The 12,186-nt window shown below is 32.6% G+C and overlaps 2 protein-coding genes across 2 annotated transcripts; both read left to right on the plus strand.

Moving 5' to 3' along the window:
* The first annotated feature begins 485 nt into the window (after positions 1-485).
* Positions 486-1,532, plus strand: LOC141716643 (protein DELETION OF SUV3 SUPPRESSOR 1(I)-like). Its single transcript, XM_074518835.1, has 3 exons — positions 486-605; positions 747-849; positions 1,246-1,532. The coding sequence occupies exons 2-3, from the start codon at positions 753-755 to the stop codon at positions 1,380-1,382; spliced, it is 234 nt and encodes a 77-aa protein (XP_074374936.1). The 5' UTR covers positions 486-605; positions 747-752; the 3' UTR covers positions 1,383-1,532.
* Positions 1,533-6,039: 4,507 nt separating this feature from the next.
* On the plus strand, positions 6,040-7,983 carry LOC141716644 (bidirectional sugar transporter SWEET5-like). Its single transcript, XM_074518836.1, has 6 exons — positions 6,040-6,277; positions 6,391-6,427; positions 6,619-6,835; positions 6,913-7,074; positions 7,161-7,280; positions 7,595-7,983. Exons 1-6 carry the CDS (start codon positions 6,235-6,237, stop codon positions 7,721-7,723), a joined length of 708 nt encoding a protein of 235 aa, XP_074374937.1. The 5' UTR covers positions 6,040-6,234; the 3' UTR covers positions 7,724-7,983.
* The last annotated feature ends 4,203 nt before the right edge of the window (positions 7,984-12,186 follow it).

The raw sequence follows: 12,186 nt of genomic DNA on the forward strand, positions 1-12,186 counted from the left end.
ATCCCTTGAGAAATTGGTCGTAGAAGTCGGTGATTTGTCCAAGGTGTTTGAACCACAACCTCTTTGAGTGGAGTAGGTCCAGTGTGTCGGAATCTCGATGGTAAATACAATTGTTTGTGTTGCCGCCGTTACTTCCTCGTATGTCTTGTTTTGTGTTCTTCCAAGTATGTTGATGTTGTTTTTCTGACGCCAAATGTTGTGAAAAAAATGTTTTGAAAAAAAAGAGGGTATTCTTTGTCTTTAATACTAAATTTTGAGAGTTTCGAATTTTAATGGATGTTTTCACTTTTTAAGAGTGCACGGTCCTTGTGAGATGACTACATAATACCTCAATTATTGTCGTCAAAATCTTGCTTTTATAATTTTTAATTTAACTCAAACTTGGTTGATTTTGACCCTACTAAGTTAAAAACGATTATTAGAATTTCAAATTAAAAAAAATGTAAAACAATTTTATCAAGTTTTCCAAAACCGACGTCGTTTAAATAAAAGCTAGTACCTATCCATTGTTTTTGTTTCTTGCAAAGTGGAGCAACTATAAAACTCCCGCTCAGCTGCAAAATAGCTGTATTGTACTAAATAATTTTACGCACAACCAAAGCTTGGTAAGTATAGTTTCTCTTTTATGAATATAATTGTGAATATAGTTGTGTGTATCTGTTTTTTAGTGATATGAAATTAGGGTTTAATTAAGCCCTCAATTTTTTTATTGTACGATTGAGTTATTTATTTGATATTTGTTGCAGATTGTAATGGCAGAAACAAAAGTTGAGGATAAAGTTGAAGAGGCTGCGAAAATCGACTTGTTTGAAGACGATGATGAGTTCGAAGAGTTCGAAATCGGTCTAGGTTTATCTCTCCCTACTTTTCCCCCAATTTTTAATTTTTCGTTACTCGTAAAATCGCATTGTGTTTCTATTTTAATTTTTATTGCTACTGTTTTCAATTTAGTTTTCGTATCGATAATTCCTAGTAAACATAATGTTTTAGGGCGAGAGGCGTTATTAAATTAATTGTGAATAATAGTTTGCTGTGTTTGATGTATTGTTGTGTTTGTAACACTGAGGCGTATGTGGATATAATTAATTAGGATAGTAGGTTTAGATAAATTGTTGTGTTAATGTTGTGTCGTGTTATTGTAATAGTGGAGTTTGAGGAAAGAACTAGATAATAGCGTTGATAAAATTCTGTGTTAGTGTTCTGTCGTGTTACTTAGTTTTACTGATAGGGATATTGTGATGGCAGAGGTTGGGGAGAAGAACGAGATAGGGACGGATGTGACACAAGAATGGGAGGATGATTGGGATGATGATGATGTCAATGATGATTTCTCTTTGCAGCTAAAGAAGGAGTTGCAGAACAATGCAACTGAGAAGAAGTGAGTGGATGAGCTAATTGCTGGTTTGGTAATTTGCTTAGCTAGAGAGGGTTAAGAGTGTTTTCGTTAATGTAGTTTAATTTGGTTGGATGAATGCTTGTACTCTAGTGGATGCTTTTGTTGAATATAGTGTCTGACTGTTGCAACTTGATAATTTTTGATGTGAGACTTGTTACTTTATATCTTCTCGTAATTATAGGTCCGTTTACTGGTTTTGTTGGAATATATCTATGTGGTTTCCAACGCTTGATAAGGTTAATGTTTTTTCTGGAACACAAGTCTACTCAGATACATAGGGTACATCCTTGGAGACCCTGTGAAATGAACAAAATAGCAGGCATAAAGGATAGCGAAGAGTATACATGTATTTAAACAAAATTAAGAACACTTTTATGAATCATCTCTGTCCATAATCCATATCTTTATAATGTGCTGTCCAGTCATTTATTAATGGCTTTGCAGGAACTAGGGATCAATGCCTGCTGCCTGCTGCCTGCTACCTGCCCAGACACTTAAGCTTTAGTCTGTTCAGATTAGCTGATGCTGATTAGTATGAAAATAGAAGTATTCTGTCATATTGAGCTATTACGTTTGCATGGCTCTGTTGTTTTGTATTAGCTTTGAAATTTTATAATATCCTTGGACCCTGGATTGACAGGGCTCCTTAATATAAGTATTCCAAGGTGTAGTTAACTAGTTCCCATAGATTTCCCAGTATCTGCTGAAACTTGGCAGAAATAACAAGTTCAGAACAGCGTCCCTGAGCTGAGCTCAATATTACCGCATGTAGGTAGTAACATTTAAGGAAGTTTGAAATCAATGTTGCGATACTAGTTGAAGTTCGTAAATGAAAAAAGGGGATTTAGTAGGGGTGTCTTGATTTGTTTATAGTCCAGGCGAGATACTTGTGATCAGACTGATAAAACCAAGTACTTCCTCGCATCCTATGATTTGCTGGTTGTCAGTTATAATTTGTTTATAACTGACAAGAAGTGAGTGAATGAGCTAAGTACTGGTTTGATAATTTGCTTAGCTAGAGAGGGTTTAGAGTGTTTCCGTTTATGTAGTTTAATACGGGAACAAAATGCCTTTACTCTCTAGTCTCTAGTGGATGCTTTTGTTGAATATAATATTTGACTGTCTCAACTTGATAATTTTGGATGTGAGCCTTGTTACTTGAAATGGTCTCGTAATTAGAGGTCAATTTACTAGTTTTGTTACAATATATATGGGGTTTCTGACACTTGGTAAGGTTAATGTTTTATATGGAACACAAGTTCACTCACATAAATAGGTAGATCCCTGGAGAATTTGCAAAATGAACAAAATAGCACGCAATAAGGACAGTGAAGACTATACATATATGTAAACAAAATTAAGAAAACTTTTGATTAAGCATCTCTGTCCATATCTTAATTATAATGGCTTTGGAGGAACTAGGTTACTATCATGCTTGCTTCCAGCCTGGCCAAACACTCCAGCTTTTAGCCTATTCAGATTAGCTGATGAGTACAAGAATACGAGTCTTAGGAGTCGTTTGGTTCGTGGTTAATGAGTCCGGTTATAATGGGAATCGGAACCTCAAATCCCATGTGTTAGTGTTTGGATTAATAATTTGGTGATTGACAAGAAGTGAGTGAATGAGCTAAGTACTGGTTTGATAATTTGCTTAGCTAGAGAGGGTTTAGAGTGTTTCCGTTTATGTAGTTTAATATGGGAACAGAATGCCTTTACTCTAGTCTCTAGTGGATGCTTTTGTTGAATATAATATTTAACTGTTTCAACTTGATAATTTTGGATGTGAGCCTTGTTACTTAAAATGGTCTCGTAATTAGAGGTCAATTTACTAGTTTTGTTACAATATATATGGGGTTTCTGACACTTGGTAAGGTTAATGTTTTATATGGAACACAAGTTCACTCACGTAAATAGGCAGATCCCTGGAGAATTTGCAAAATGAACAAAATAGCACGCAATAAGGACAGTGAAGACTATACATATATGTAAACAAAATTAAGAAAACTTTTGATTAAGCATCTCTGTCCATATCTTAATTATCTGATGTCCAGTCATTTGTTAATGGCTTTGGAGGAACTAGGATACTATTATGCTTGCTTCCAGCCTGGCCAAACACTCCAGCTTTAGCCTATTTAAATTAGCTGATGAGTACAAGAATATGAGTCTTAGGAGTCATTTGGTTCATGGTTAATGAGTGCGGTTATAATGGGAATTGGAACCTCAATCTCATGTGTTAGTGTTTGGATTAATAATTTGGTGATTGGGAATGGGAACTTCATTCCTAATAAATGGGTAAATCATTCCCTACTTACCCGTTAGGATACCATGTCATTCCCATTCCCATACCTCTCATTCCGATTCCCGTATCCCATTCCAACTAACGATCTAAACGCCCCTAATTAGTCTTCTGTCTTATTGAACTATTATGTTGGCCTGGCCCTCCTGTTATGTATTAGTTTTAAATTTTTTTAATATCCTTGGGCGCTAGATTGACAAGGATCCTTAATATATTCCAAGTTGTAGTCGACTAGTTCCCATATATTTCCCGTTATCAGCTGAAATTTGGCAGATAAAGTAAATTCAGAACAGCGTCCCTGAGCTTTTTTTTACCGCACGTAGGTAGTAACCTCTAAGGAAGTTCGCAAATCGATATTGATGTCGAAACTAGTTGAAGTTTTTACCAAAGAAATTTTACTGAAATTAACTGTTAGTATATCCTTGTTTGCGCTTCTTTCAGTACATGTTGAGATTTACCAATGTTTGCCTCTGGAACATTATTCTCTTTAGGTTGTGCATACTTCCTAAACCTGACTTGTCTTCTTTACAATCATTGTTCTGAGACTCATGCTACTGGAACTTATAAAACCCTATATCATGAACAGTGAGATACATAGTGAAGAATTAGGAGTTTTACTTTACCTCTCATCCAGGAAACGCTGGACAACTCCGTGTTAGGATAGAACTTAGAAGAGATGATTGTCTGATAGTATCAATGTAAGGACAGAAGACAATTCACTGCAAGGATATTATAGGTGACAATTGAATATGACTGTCATATACAATCTATTTTAATTAGGCAGATTGAAGGAATATTAATCTTTTAAGGCCCTGTACCTTAAGGATTCTTAACAATTAGCATGCGTGTTGTTTAAATAGTTCTCGGTCGTATCTGAAGAGGAAATAAGCATCATGTAATTTGTGTTTCATGATACCGATAAATTCTTAACATTCAGTTCCGATAGTTTCTTAACATTTAAAATGGAGACTTCGACATGCATTTAAAGTCTTTCCATAACTTATTTTTAAGATTTTCTAATTTTGAATAAAAATTTGAACATTTAATTTTAATTCAAATGATTTTTTTTTAAATAATTTATCTAACTATAATATATAAAAGTCTTAAAATGCGTATCAAACACTCTATTTTAAATATTAAGAATTTATTGGGACAAGGGAGCAGTAGGTACTAACTACCAAGTGAAGAACATAAACATGATCAAACCAAATTAGTCCTCATCTTCGATCTCAATCTTCTCCTGCTCCCTCGGTTTCTGAATTTTCTCAATAACCTGGGTTTGATTTGTTTGTGTCTTTTTTCTCTTATGTGTAATTAGATAATCTTTGCACGTAGTTTCTGAATTTTCTCTTCTCTTATTATTTATTATAACTGGTATATTTAATCTAGAATTTAGGAGATTGATAATTATTTATGAATTTGTTGATTTTAATTTTAGGTGAATTCTAACAGATGGAGAATCTAGTAAAATATTTAAATGTAGTTTTCATAAATCATTCAAAATCTCACGAAATAAATAAAAAAGTAATTCAGTGTTAATTATATTGATAGTAGTAGATATTATTAAATCATAAATTAACTTCTGCTTTATCTATGTTCGATTGATGCGATTAACTGTAGCGGATTGAATTAACCACTAAATTAATCATTTTAATTCATTAATTAATTAAACTGTTGAATAAAACTGTTTGATAAACAGATGTCTCAATTTTTTTTTATTTTCACCAGACATAAGGATATAATTATCTAATTGAAAAAATATCTTCATTTAACTTTTTTCAAAATTAACTTTATGGAAATAAACCGTTACTTTAATATGCTAATTACCAAATAATAATATGAGAAGTTTGATTTGGAAAAACTAGTAATTCGTTTCAGAAAGCTAAAGCTCAAATAAATTCTTAATGTACCAAATAAAGCCCCTTTTCCTCCCTAATTACATGTTCATTTTAATTTGATCATTTTTTAACTAAATATTAAAAAGTATCTATAAATTATTTTTAAAATTTAAAATTGATATTATAAAATAAATTAAATATACTTTCTAATGATATATTATTTTTTCCATTACATGATATATGTAAGTTTCAGTCAAAATATGATTAAGTTGACTAGTCATAATTCAAAATAAACCTATATTTTGAAACCGAGGTAACAGTAATTATATCTCATTTTGTTCACAAAGTAATTACTCCTAAACTTTACCTTAACCTTAGGATAACATCAAATATCAGATAGAAATATTGATAACAAATGTTCTCCTATCATTGGTATACAGCAAAACATACCTGGGGCCCCCAACTATTATGAACGTGTATATAAAGAGTCACACGAGATGCTTATATAAGTTGAATTAATTCCAATGGTGACCCATAAAATTCGAGCAAAAAGCTCTTTCTCGTAATAACTTTGCCTTCTTCTTCTTCTTCACATATCTCACCTTCACACACAAAACTTAGATCTCTAACTGATCTCTGCAAATACTTTTATCGTTTAAAAATTTGCAAATTTTTAAGTAACGATTTGCGAATCCTAAACGAAGATGACGGGTACCGGAGTCGCAAGAACTGTTATTGGTATCATAGGTAATTATTACTACCAACTTTTCTTTTTTTCATTTTGAAATGTGTGCTCATACTTTCATATTTGTAATTAAGTTTTTTTTTTCTGATGTTTTTTATCTTTTCTCTGTGTGCAGGAAATTTCATATCTGCTTGCCTATTTCTTTCCCCCATGTAAGTATATGTTTTTAGGATGGATCTGTATATATTCCGTCGAGTATGCAGTCATTATGATTTTAATATAAAAGTATCGACGAATCCGTAGTTATTATAATTTGAATGTACATATGCCGCCAAGTACGCATTCATTATGATTTGAATGTTGATCAAGTTAATTGAATAAAAACTTTCTTTTTTGAGTGCAGACCAACATTTCAGAAAATAATCAAAGCCAAATCGGTGCAAGAATACAAACCACATCCATATGTGGCGACAGTGCTCAACTGCGCGATGTGGTCGTTTTACGGAATGCCATTTGTGACTTCAGATGATATTTTGGTGCTTACAATCAATGGTGCTGGTTTTGTGCTTGAAATCATTTACGTTACTATCTTCATCATATACAGCAATTGGGCAACACGGGTATTTATCGATGACTCAACCGATTAGTTTTTGGTTAGATTGAATGTGGTTTGTAATGAATGTTTGTGTTTCTGCAGAAAAAGATATATATCGCTCTTACGATAGAAGCTGTGTTCTTCGCTGTGGTGGTGGCTATTACCATACTTGCATTACCTACACTCCATGGAAGAGCTATGCTTGTTGGGTTGATAAGTATCGTCTTTAACATAATCATGTACATATCACCCTTGAGTGTCATGGTACGTACGTTTAAATTACTCGTCAATACGCAAAATCAGTATAGAATTAGAGTTGTGTTATGAATGGATGCATGCATGGGATGCAGAAACGTGTGATAAAGACCAAGAGTGTGAAGTACATGCCGCTTGCTCTGTCAGTTGCTAGTTTTTCGAATGGAGTAATTTGGACGATTTACGCATTGCTTAAGTTTGATCCTTATCTTCTGGTAAGTTAATTGAACTGCAATTCTGTACACATTACCCTTGATCCCGAGTTTTAAATAGAAACGAAAGTAAGTGAAGGGTGAGTAAAGTAGTTTTACTTGCATTTATAACTGTACTCCCGAGTTTTTAAAAGGAGCGAAAGTAAGTGGTAATGAATGAAAATTTAACAAACTTTCACTCCAAAAGTGGGATTAAAGTACTTTACCTCGTTATAACTTACTCCATTCCCTTAAAAAAACTCGGGAGCAAAACTGTGATCAGGGGAGGGGGGTAATTATTGAGTTAGTTACAACATGTGAAATGTGTGAAACTGCAGATTCCCAATGGTTTAGGAGCGATATCTGGAGCAGTTCAGCTTATTTTATACGCTTGGTTTTATCGAACAACAAACTGGGAAGAGGAATATGAAAGATCATCTGTTCAAATGTCTGAAAGCACTCCCTGATCTCCAGTTTACATTTATAGTTTGAATGTATAAGACTAATGATGTAATGCTGGAGATTACTTTTATCTTGTTTGGTTTGGCTATAGGCTTTACTGATTCTGTGTATCTGTACACAAGTCTTGAATTCTGCAGTTGAGAGAGATGAATCAAAAAATTATTTTATTTGAATAATATGCACTCATCGCATGAGATTACTTAAGTGGTAAAGACTTTTCGGTCTTTCATTTGAACCTAAAACTAATCTATTTTTTATACTTTCATATCGTGTTTTTGTACTTTCGTATCGTTGACATTCGGCGTTAGTGTAAATTCCATTTATCACATCGTCGGTTCCAGCTGCATGGCTTTTGGCTTTTATTTTTTTGAAACTACGTCGATAGATCAATACAATTAACTCACTAGACACGTATAGTAGTACTTTGAACCAACTATTTGGCCTCTGAAACCGACTTACTGGCATATGTTTCTGTCTTCCATAAACTCTACTTAGTATGTAAAGATGGTTTGGCAGATAGTTAGGTTAATTAACACATGCTAAAGCTCAAAATTTTGAAATTAGTAGTAGTTTGAAGTTTGTTTTCTGAACAATTTAAGTTATTTTTGTAATTTTATATTAGCTGTTAAAAGTTTATAATTGATTTATACTAACTATATATTCTTGTATTTTTGATAGCCCATAATTTACTCATAATAATAAAAGTATTTAAGGAGAAAAGAAATTTAAAATATTCACTTTTCATTTAAAATAATAAATAAATTTAGGTAATAAGGAATATTTTAACTATATCTAAACTGGCTATAAGAGTAGCGCCGGAACCCGATCCGATCCCTGTCCCGCTTGGATCGAGATTGGGGGAATTTTTCGGGAGCGGGAAGGGGAACAAGAAAAGTTTTAAAATAATTTTCGGGGATCGGAGAGGGTCGGGATTAGCGTCTCCCCGCTCCGATCCCGAATGTAATGTATGTATGTGTGTGTATATATTACAATAAATAAATGATTAATAATATAGAGCAATTATAATATTGTTATAAGTTTAGAATAATTTATAATTTATTGATCAATTTTTTATATTATAATATAATACATTTTAATTTTTAATAATTTTTAATTTATTGTTTATTTGTAATATAAATCAATTTTAAAATGATTTGGTGTTAAAATCTATGGATAATATCAATATATTTATATATTACGAGTTAGTAGATTAGTTGTTTATTAAAAACTATAAAATATATAATAATTTTGGTAATTAAAAAAAAATCAAATTCTCGTGGGGATTCCCGTTCCCCGTTTGGATGGGAATCAAGTGGAAAATAATCTCTGTTCGGGATTGGGCGCGTTCAAGGATTGGTAGCGAATTCGGGGATCCGTAATATCACTCCCTGACGTCGAAATGCCCCTGTGTCCCTCCCTATATGGAGGGTGTGTATTTAGTCATCGTTTTAAAATCTATATTTTGTATTATTGAGATCTAGAAATATTCTATTAGAATTTCAAAAATTCATTAAAATCTTAGGATATTTATTAATGATTTGAAAACGTGGTATTAAATTAGCATTTTAGACTATCCTTGAAATTTCAAAGGTATTTAATTAATGTTTTATATAAACCTGTTAAATTCTAAGATATTGAAACATTATTTGATTCTTTAGGATTATATAATCTATTTGTTTTTTACGGATGTCTCAGTATCCTTATATCTTTACATTAAATCTAAATTAAATAAAATTTGCTTACAATTTCAATCCTTTAAATCCTGTAACGAAATTGTTAGCATCTCGTACAGGCTTGATATGACGAACGAGCCCATACAGAAAACTACGGCCCATTGTCTCACTAACTACGAGTCCATGAGATTAGCCGAACAGGGGTTTTACTAATCGGTTTAAATATTTTCAATTAAAATTATTATTTATTTGTGCCTCAATTCTACAGATCATACACCAGTTCGACTCAGATTTTGTCAGTTTTTTTTGACAAAATGCTTTTGTTAAATTCCATCAACCAAAATTACAACTTAATTTCAATAGAAACAAAACTTCCATCGAAAAAAACACAGCCAGAATTAAAGAAATAAATGAGCTAAACAAATAGTCGCTTATATTTTCAGACTGTTTAATATCATGAATCTCACGATTCTTTGAATGAAAAAATATTAAAATGGCTTCCTGATCGATCATACATGTACCAATCCTAGAACTAGTAATATCACAAATGACCTTCACATACGCACCACATGTAACCCAATGTTCAGAAACACTCAAGCTATCTACATGCCAAAAACCAGTAATAGACAAGCCGAGGGTGAAAGATCTCAAAAGATGAACACATTTTAGTTGTGAAAAGTAAGCTCTTGTAATAATCGGCACCAGCCCAAATTTAATGCACGAAAAACAGATCTCCCACAAAACCACATAAATCATTTTCAAAGTAGCCAGATTAACACAAACATAACTAAGTAAAAACATAACAAACACTCCAAAAGAAGAGACAGAAACATACTCCAAGAGGAGAGACATACAAATATCCAAAAAAATTGGGTTTTATTGAAAAGAAATCAACGAAAATAAAAAATGAAGGGATTGGGGTTTTCCACCGGAGAAAACCAGTAAAAGCCCCTCGATTTACTTGAAAATTGACAAACCCTAGAAGAGAGGACAGAGGAGGGAGGCGGCTATTGCCTGATGTGTCACTATCAAAGAAAAGAGATGTTAATAGATTTTGTCAGTTTTAATGACTAATGGTTTTATAAAAATCGTTTTAAGAGTTTGTCTCCAAAATATAGCCCGCAATATTTTGAAAACAATTTTACCCTCTACAATTTTAAAACTTACGTTCATATTTAATAGAGTACTGACGAAATGATATATTTTACAGCACCATAACTTCTACGGGGTGCAAAGTACAAATAATAAAACTAGTAATATTAAAGTGATAATTAAAATAATCACGGAAATGCGAAACATAATTAACCTTATTTCTAAGTATAGTTTCTCCCTCATTCAAGACAAAAATGAGCCTAACCTATTTTGAATATCTATACGTGCCTAATTAAATTGTGAAATGTAATGTTAATTTACCCATATTTTGTCAACTAGCTGTTTAATAACCGTATTTTCCAAAATAACCAAAATAATATAACTCATAACTTCCCTTTCAAATTAGTCTCATGTTGGGTTTACAGGTTTACCAACTCCAACCAGATCCTACTTTAGATGGACCGAATTGATAAAAGAAAACCGGCATTTAATTGTGTCAATCTCCTAATATTTAAATGGTTTTAGAGGGTAAAATTGTTTTCAATTTTGTTGACCCGTGCAGCAGTCCTCTGCTTCTCTTCCATCTATATAAACCATTTTCTGTCATGTGATTGATGTCGCTATTTCTGATGGTTGGATGTTCCTTTGGGCGAGCATGCAAAAATTATCATACCAGGTTTACTGTTTAGGATTAACCACCTTGAAAATGTTCAAAAACAAGTGCGCTGAGGTGTATAGTAGTGAGGTTTGTTCGAATGAAGATGAAGATATCTGTTTAGACTTGAAAGGTATGGGAAAAACAAATTTAAGAAATTATGACTTGGTTTGCAATTTTAGTGTACTGAGTTTGCATGAGTGGAGATTTAGATGTGATGTAGTTGCAAAATAAGTTGAATGTGTTAAGTCATGTGTTATGTTCTTTATTATAATTTCAGCCGAAAACATGTTTATGAATCAAATTTATTGAATGTTGTTCGTTTCTTTGGATGGGAAAAAGCAGATGAAACTGAAAAGGATAGAGAACTAACAAATATAAATGGAGAACAAACAATCTGATGAAACTGATATATATGCTCCGGCCAAATTCAGTAATATAGTTAAATTTTGATTAAATAATAATCGATAAAGTAAATATTTTTCTCCGGTTTCAACATAATGAACAAAATGTATTTTTACTTCCGGTAAAGTAATAAACTCGATAAAAGTAATATTTTTTCTTGGTCCCGACCCTATTACTTTAAAGAGATTTAACTGTACATTTAGCGCAAAAGGGAGATAAATACTGTTTTCACAATCATGTCAACCACAAAATAAAGTCTAACAACAAAAGATTTCAGTTCCAATATCGCAAAAACAGTTCAGTTCCAATAATTGTAGCAGAAAATTGTTAAACAACCTTCCTTTTACCCAAGGTCTTCTTGTTGAATGCAGCTTGAACTGCTCTAGTGTAGTAAAGTTGACATCATCTTTCTTAAATGATTTCACCCCTGAAGAATCTGCTTGTGTTGGTGCCTTAAATGGTTTTACAGCCCCTCAATGCTTGACTGGTTCAGGCCTTTTGTTGCAGTTCTCTTAATATACATGTCTCTTTGTCATTGCTGAAGCTTTGACAAATTTTTCTTGAAGGAAGTTTGATCCTATACCTCCTGGTCTTTGCTCTTAATTTTCATGTATATCTTCTTCAAATACTTCCAAAACAATTA

Source organism: Apium graveolens, chromosome 4 (assembly GCF_009905375.1).
Source record: "Apium graveolens cultivar Ventura chromosome 4, ASM990537v1, whole genome shotgun sequence".
Classification (NCBI taxonomy): Eukaryota; Viridiplantae; Streptophyta; class Magnoliopsida; order Apiales; family Apiaceae; genus Apium; species Apium graveolens.

Bases quoted from the DNA above. Each gene is read 5' to 3' on its own strand.
- LOC141716644 (XM_074518836.1), top strand. From the start codon at position 6,235: ATGACGGGTACCGGAGTCGCAAGAACTGTTATTGGTATCATAG. The intron at 6,278-6,390 runs GTAATTATTACT...CTCTGTGTGCAG, and splicing joins AACTGTTATTGGTATCATAG to GAAATTTCATATCTGCTTGC. The intron at 7,075-7,160 runs GTACGTACGTTT...CATGGGATGCAG, and splicing joins TATCACCCTTGAGTGTCATG to AAACGTGTGATAAAGACCAA.
- LOC141716643 (XM_074518835.1), top strand. From the start codon at position 753: ATGGCAGAAACAAAAGTTGAGGATAAAGTTGAAGAGGCTGCGAAAATC. The intron at 850-1,245 runs GTTTATCTCTCC...TTGTGATGGCAG, and splicing joins AGAGTTCGAAATCGGTCTAG to AGGTTGGGGAGAAGAACGAG.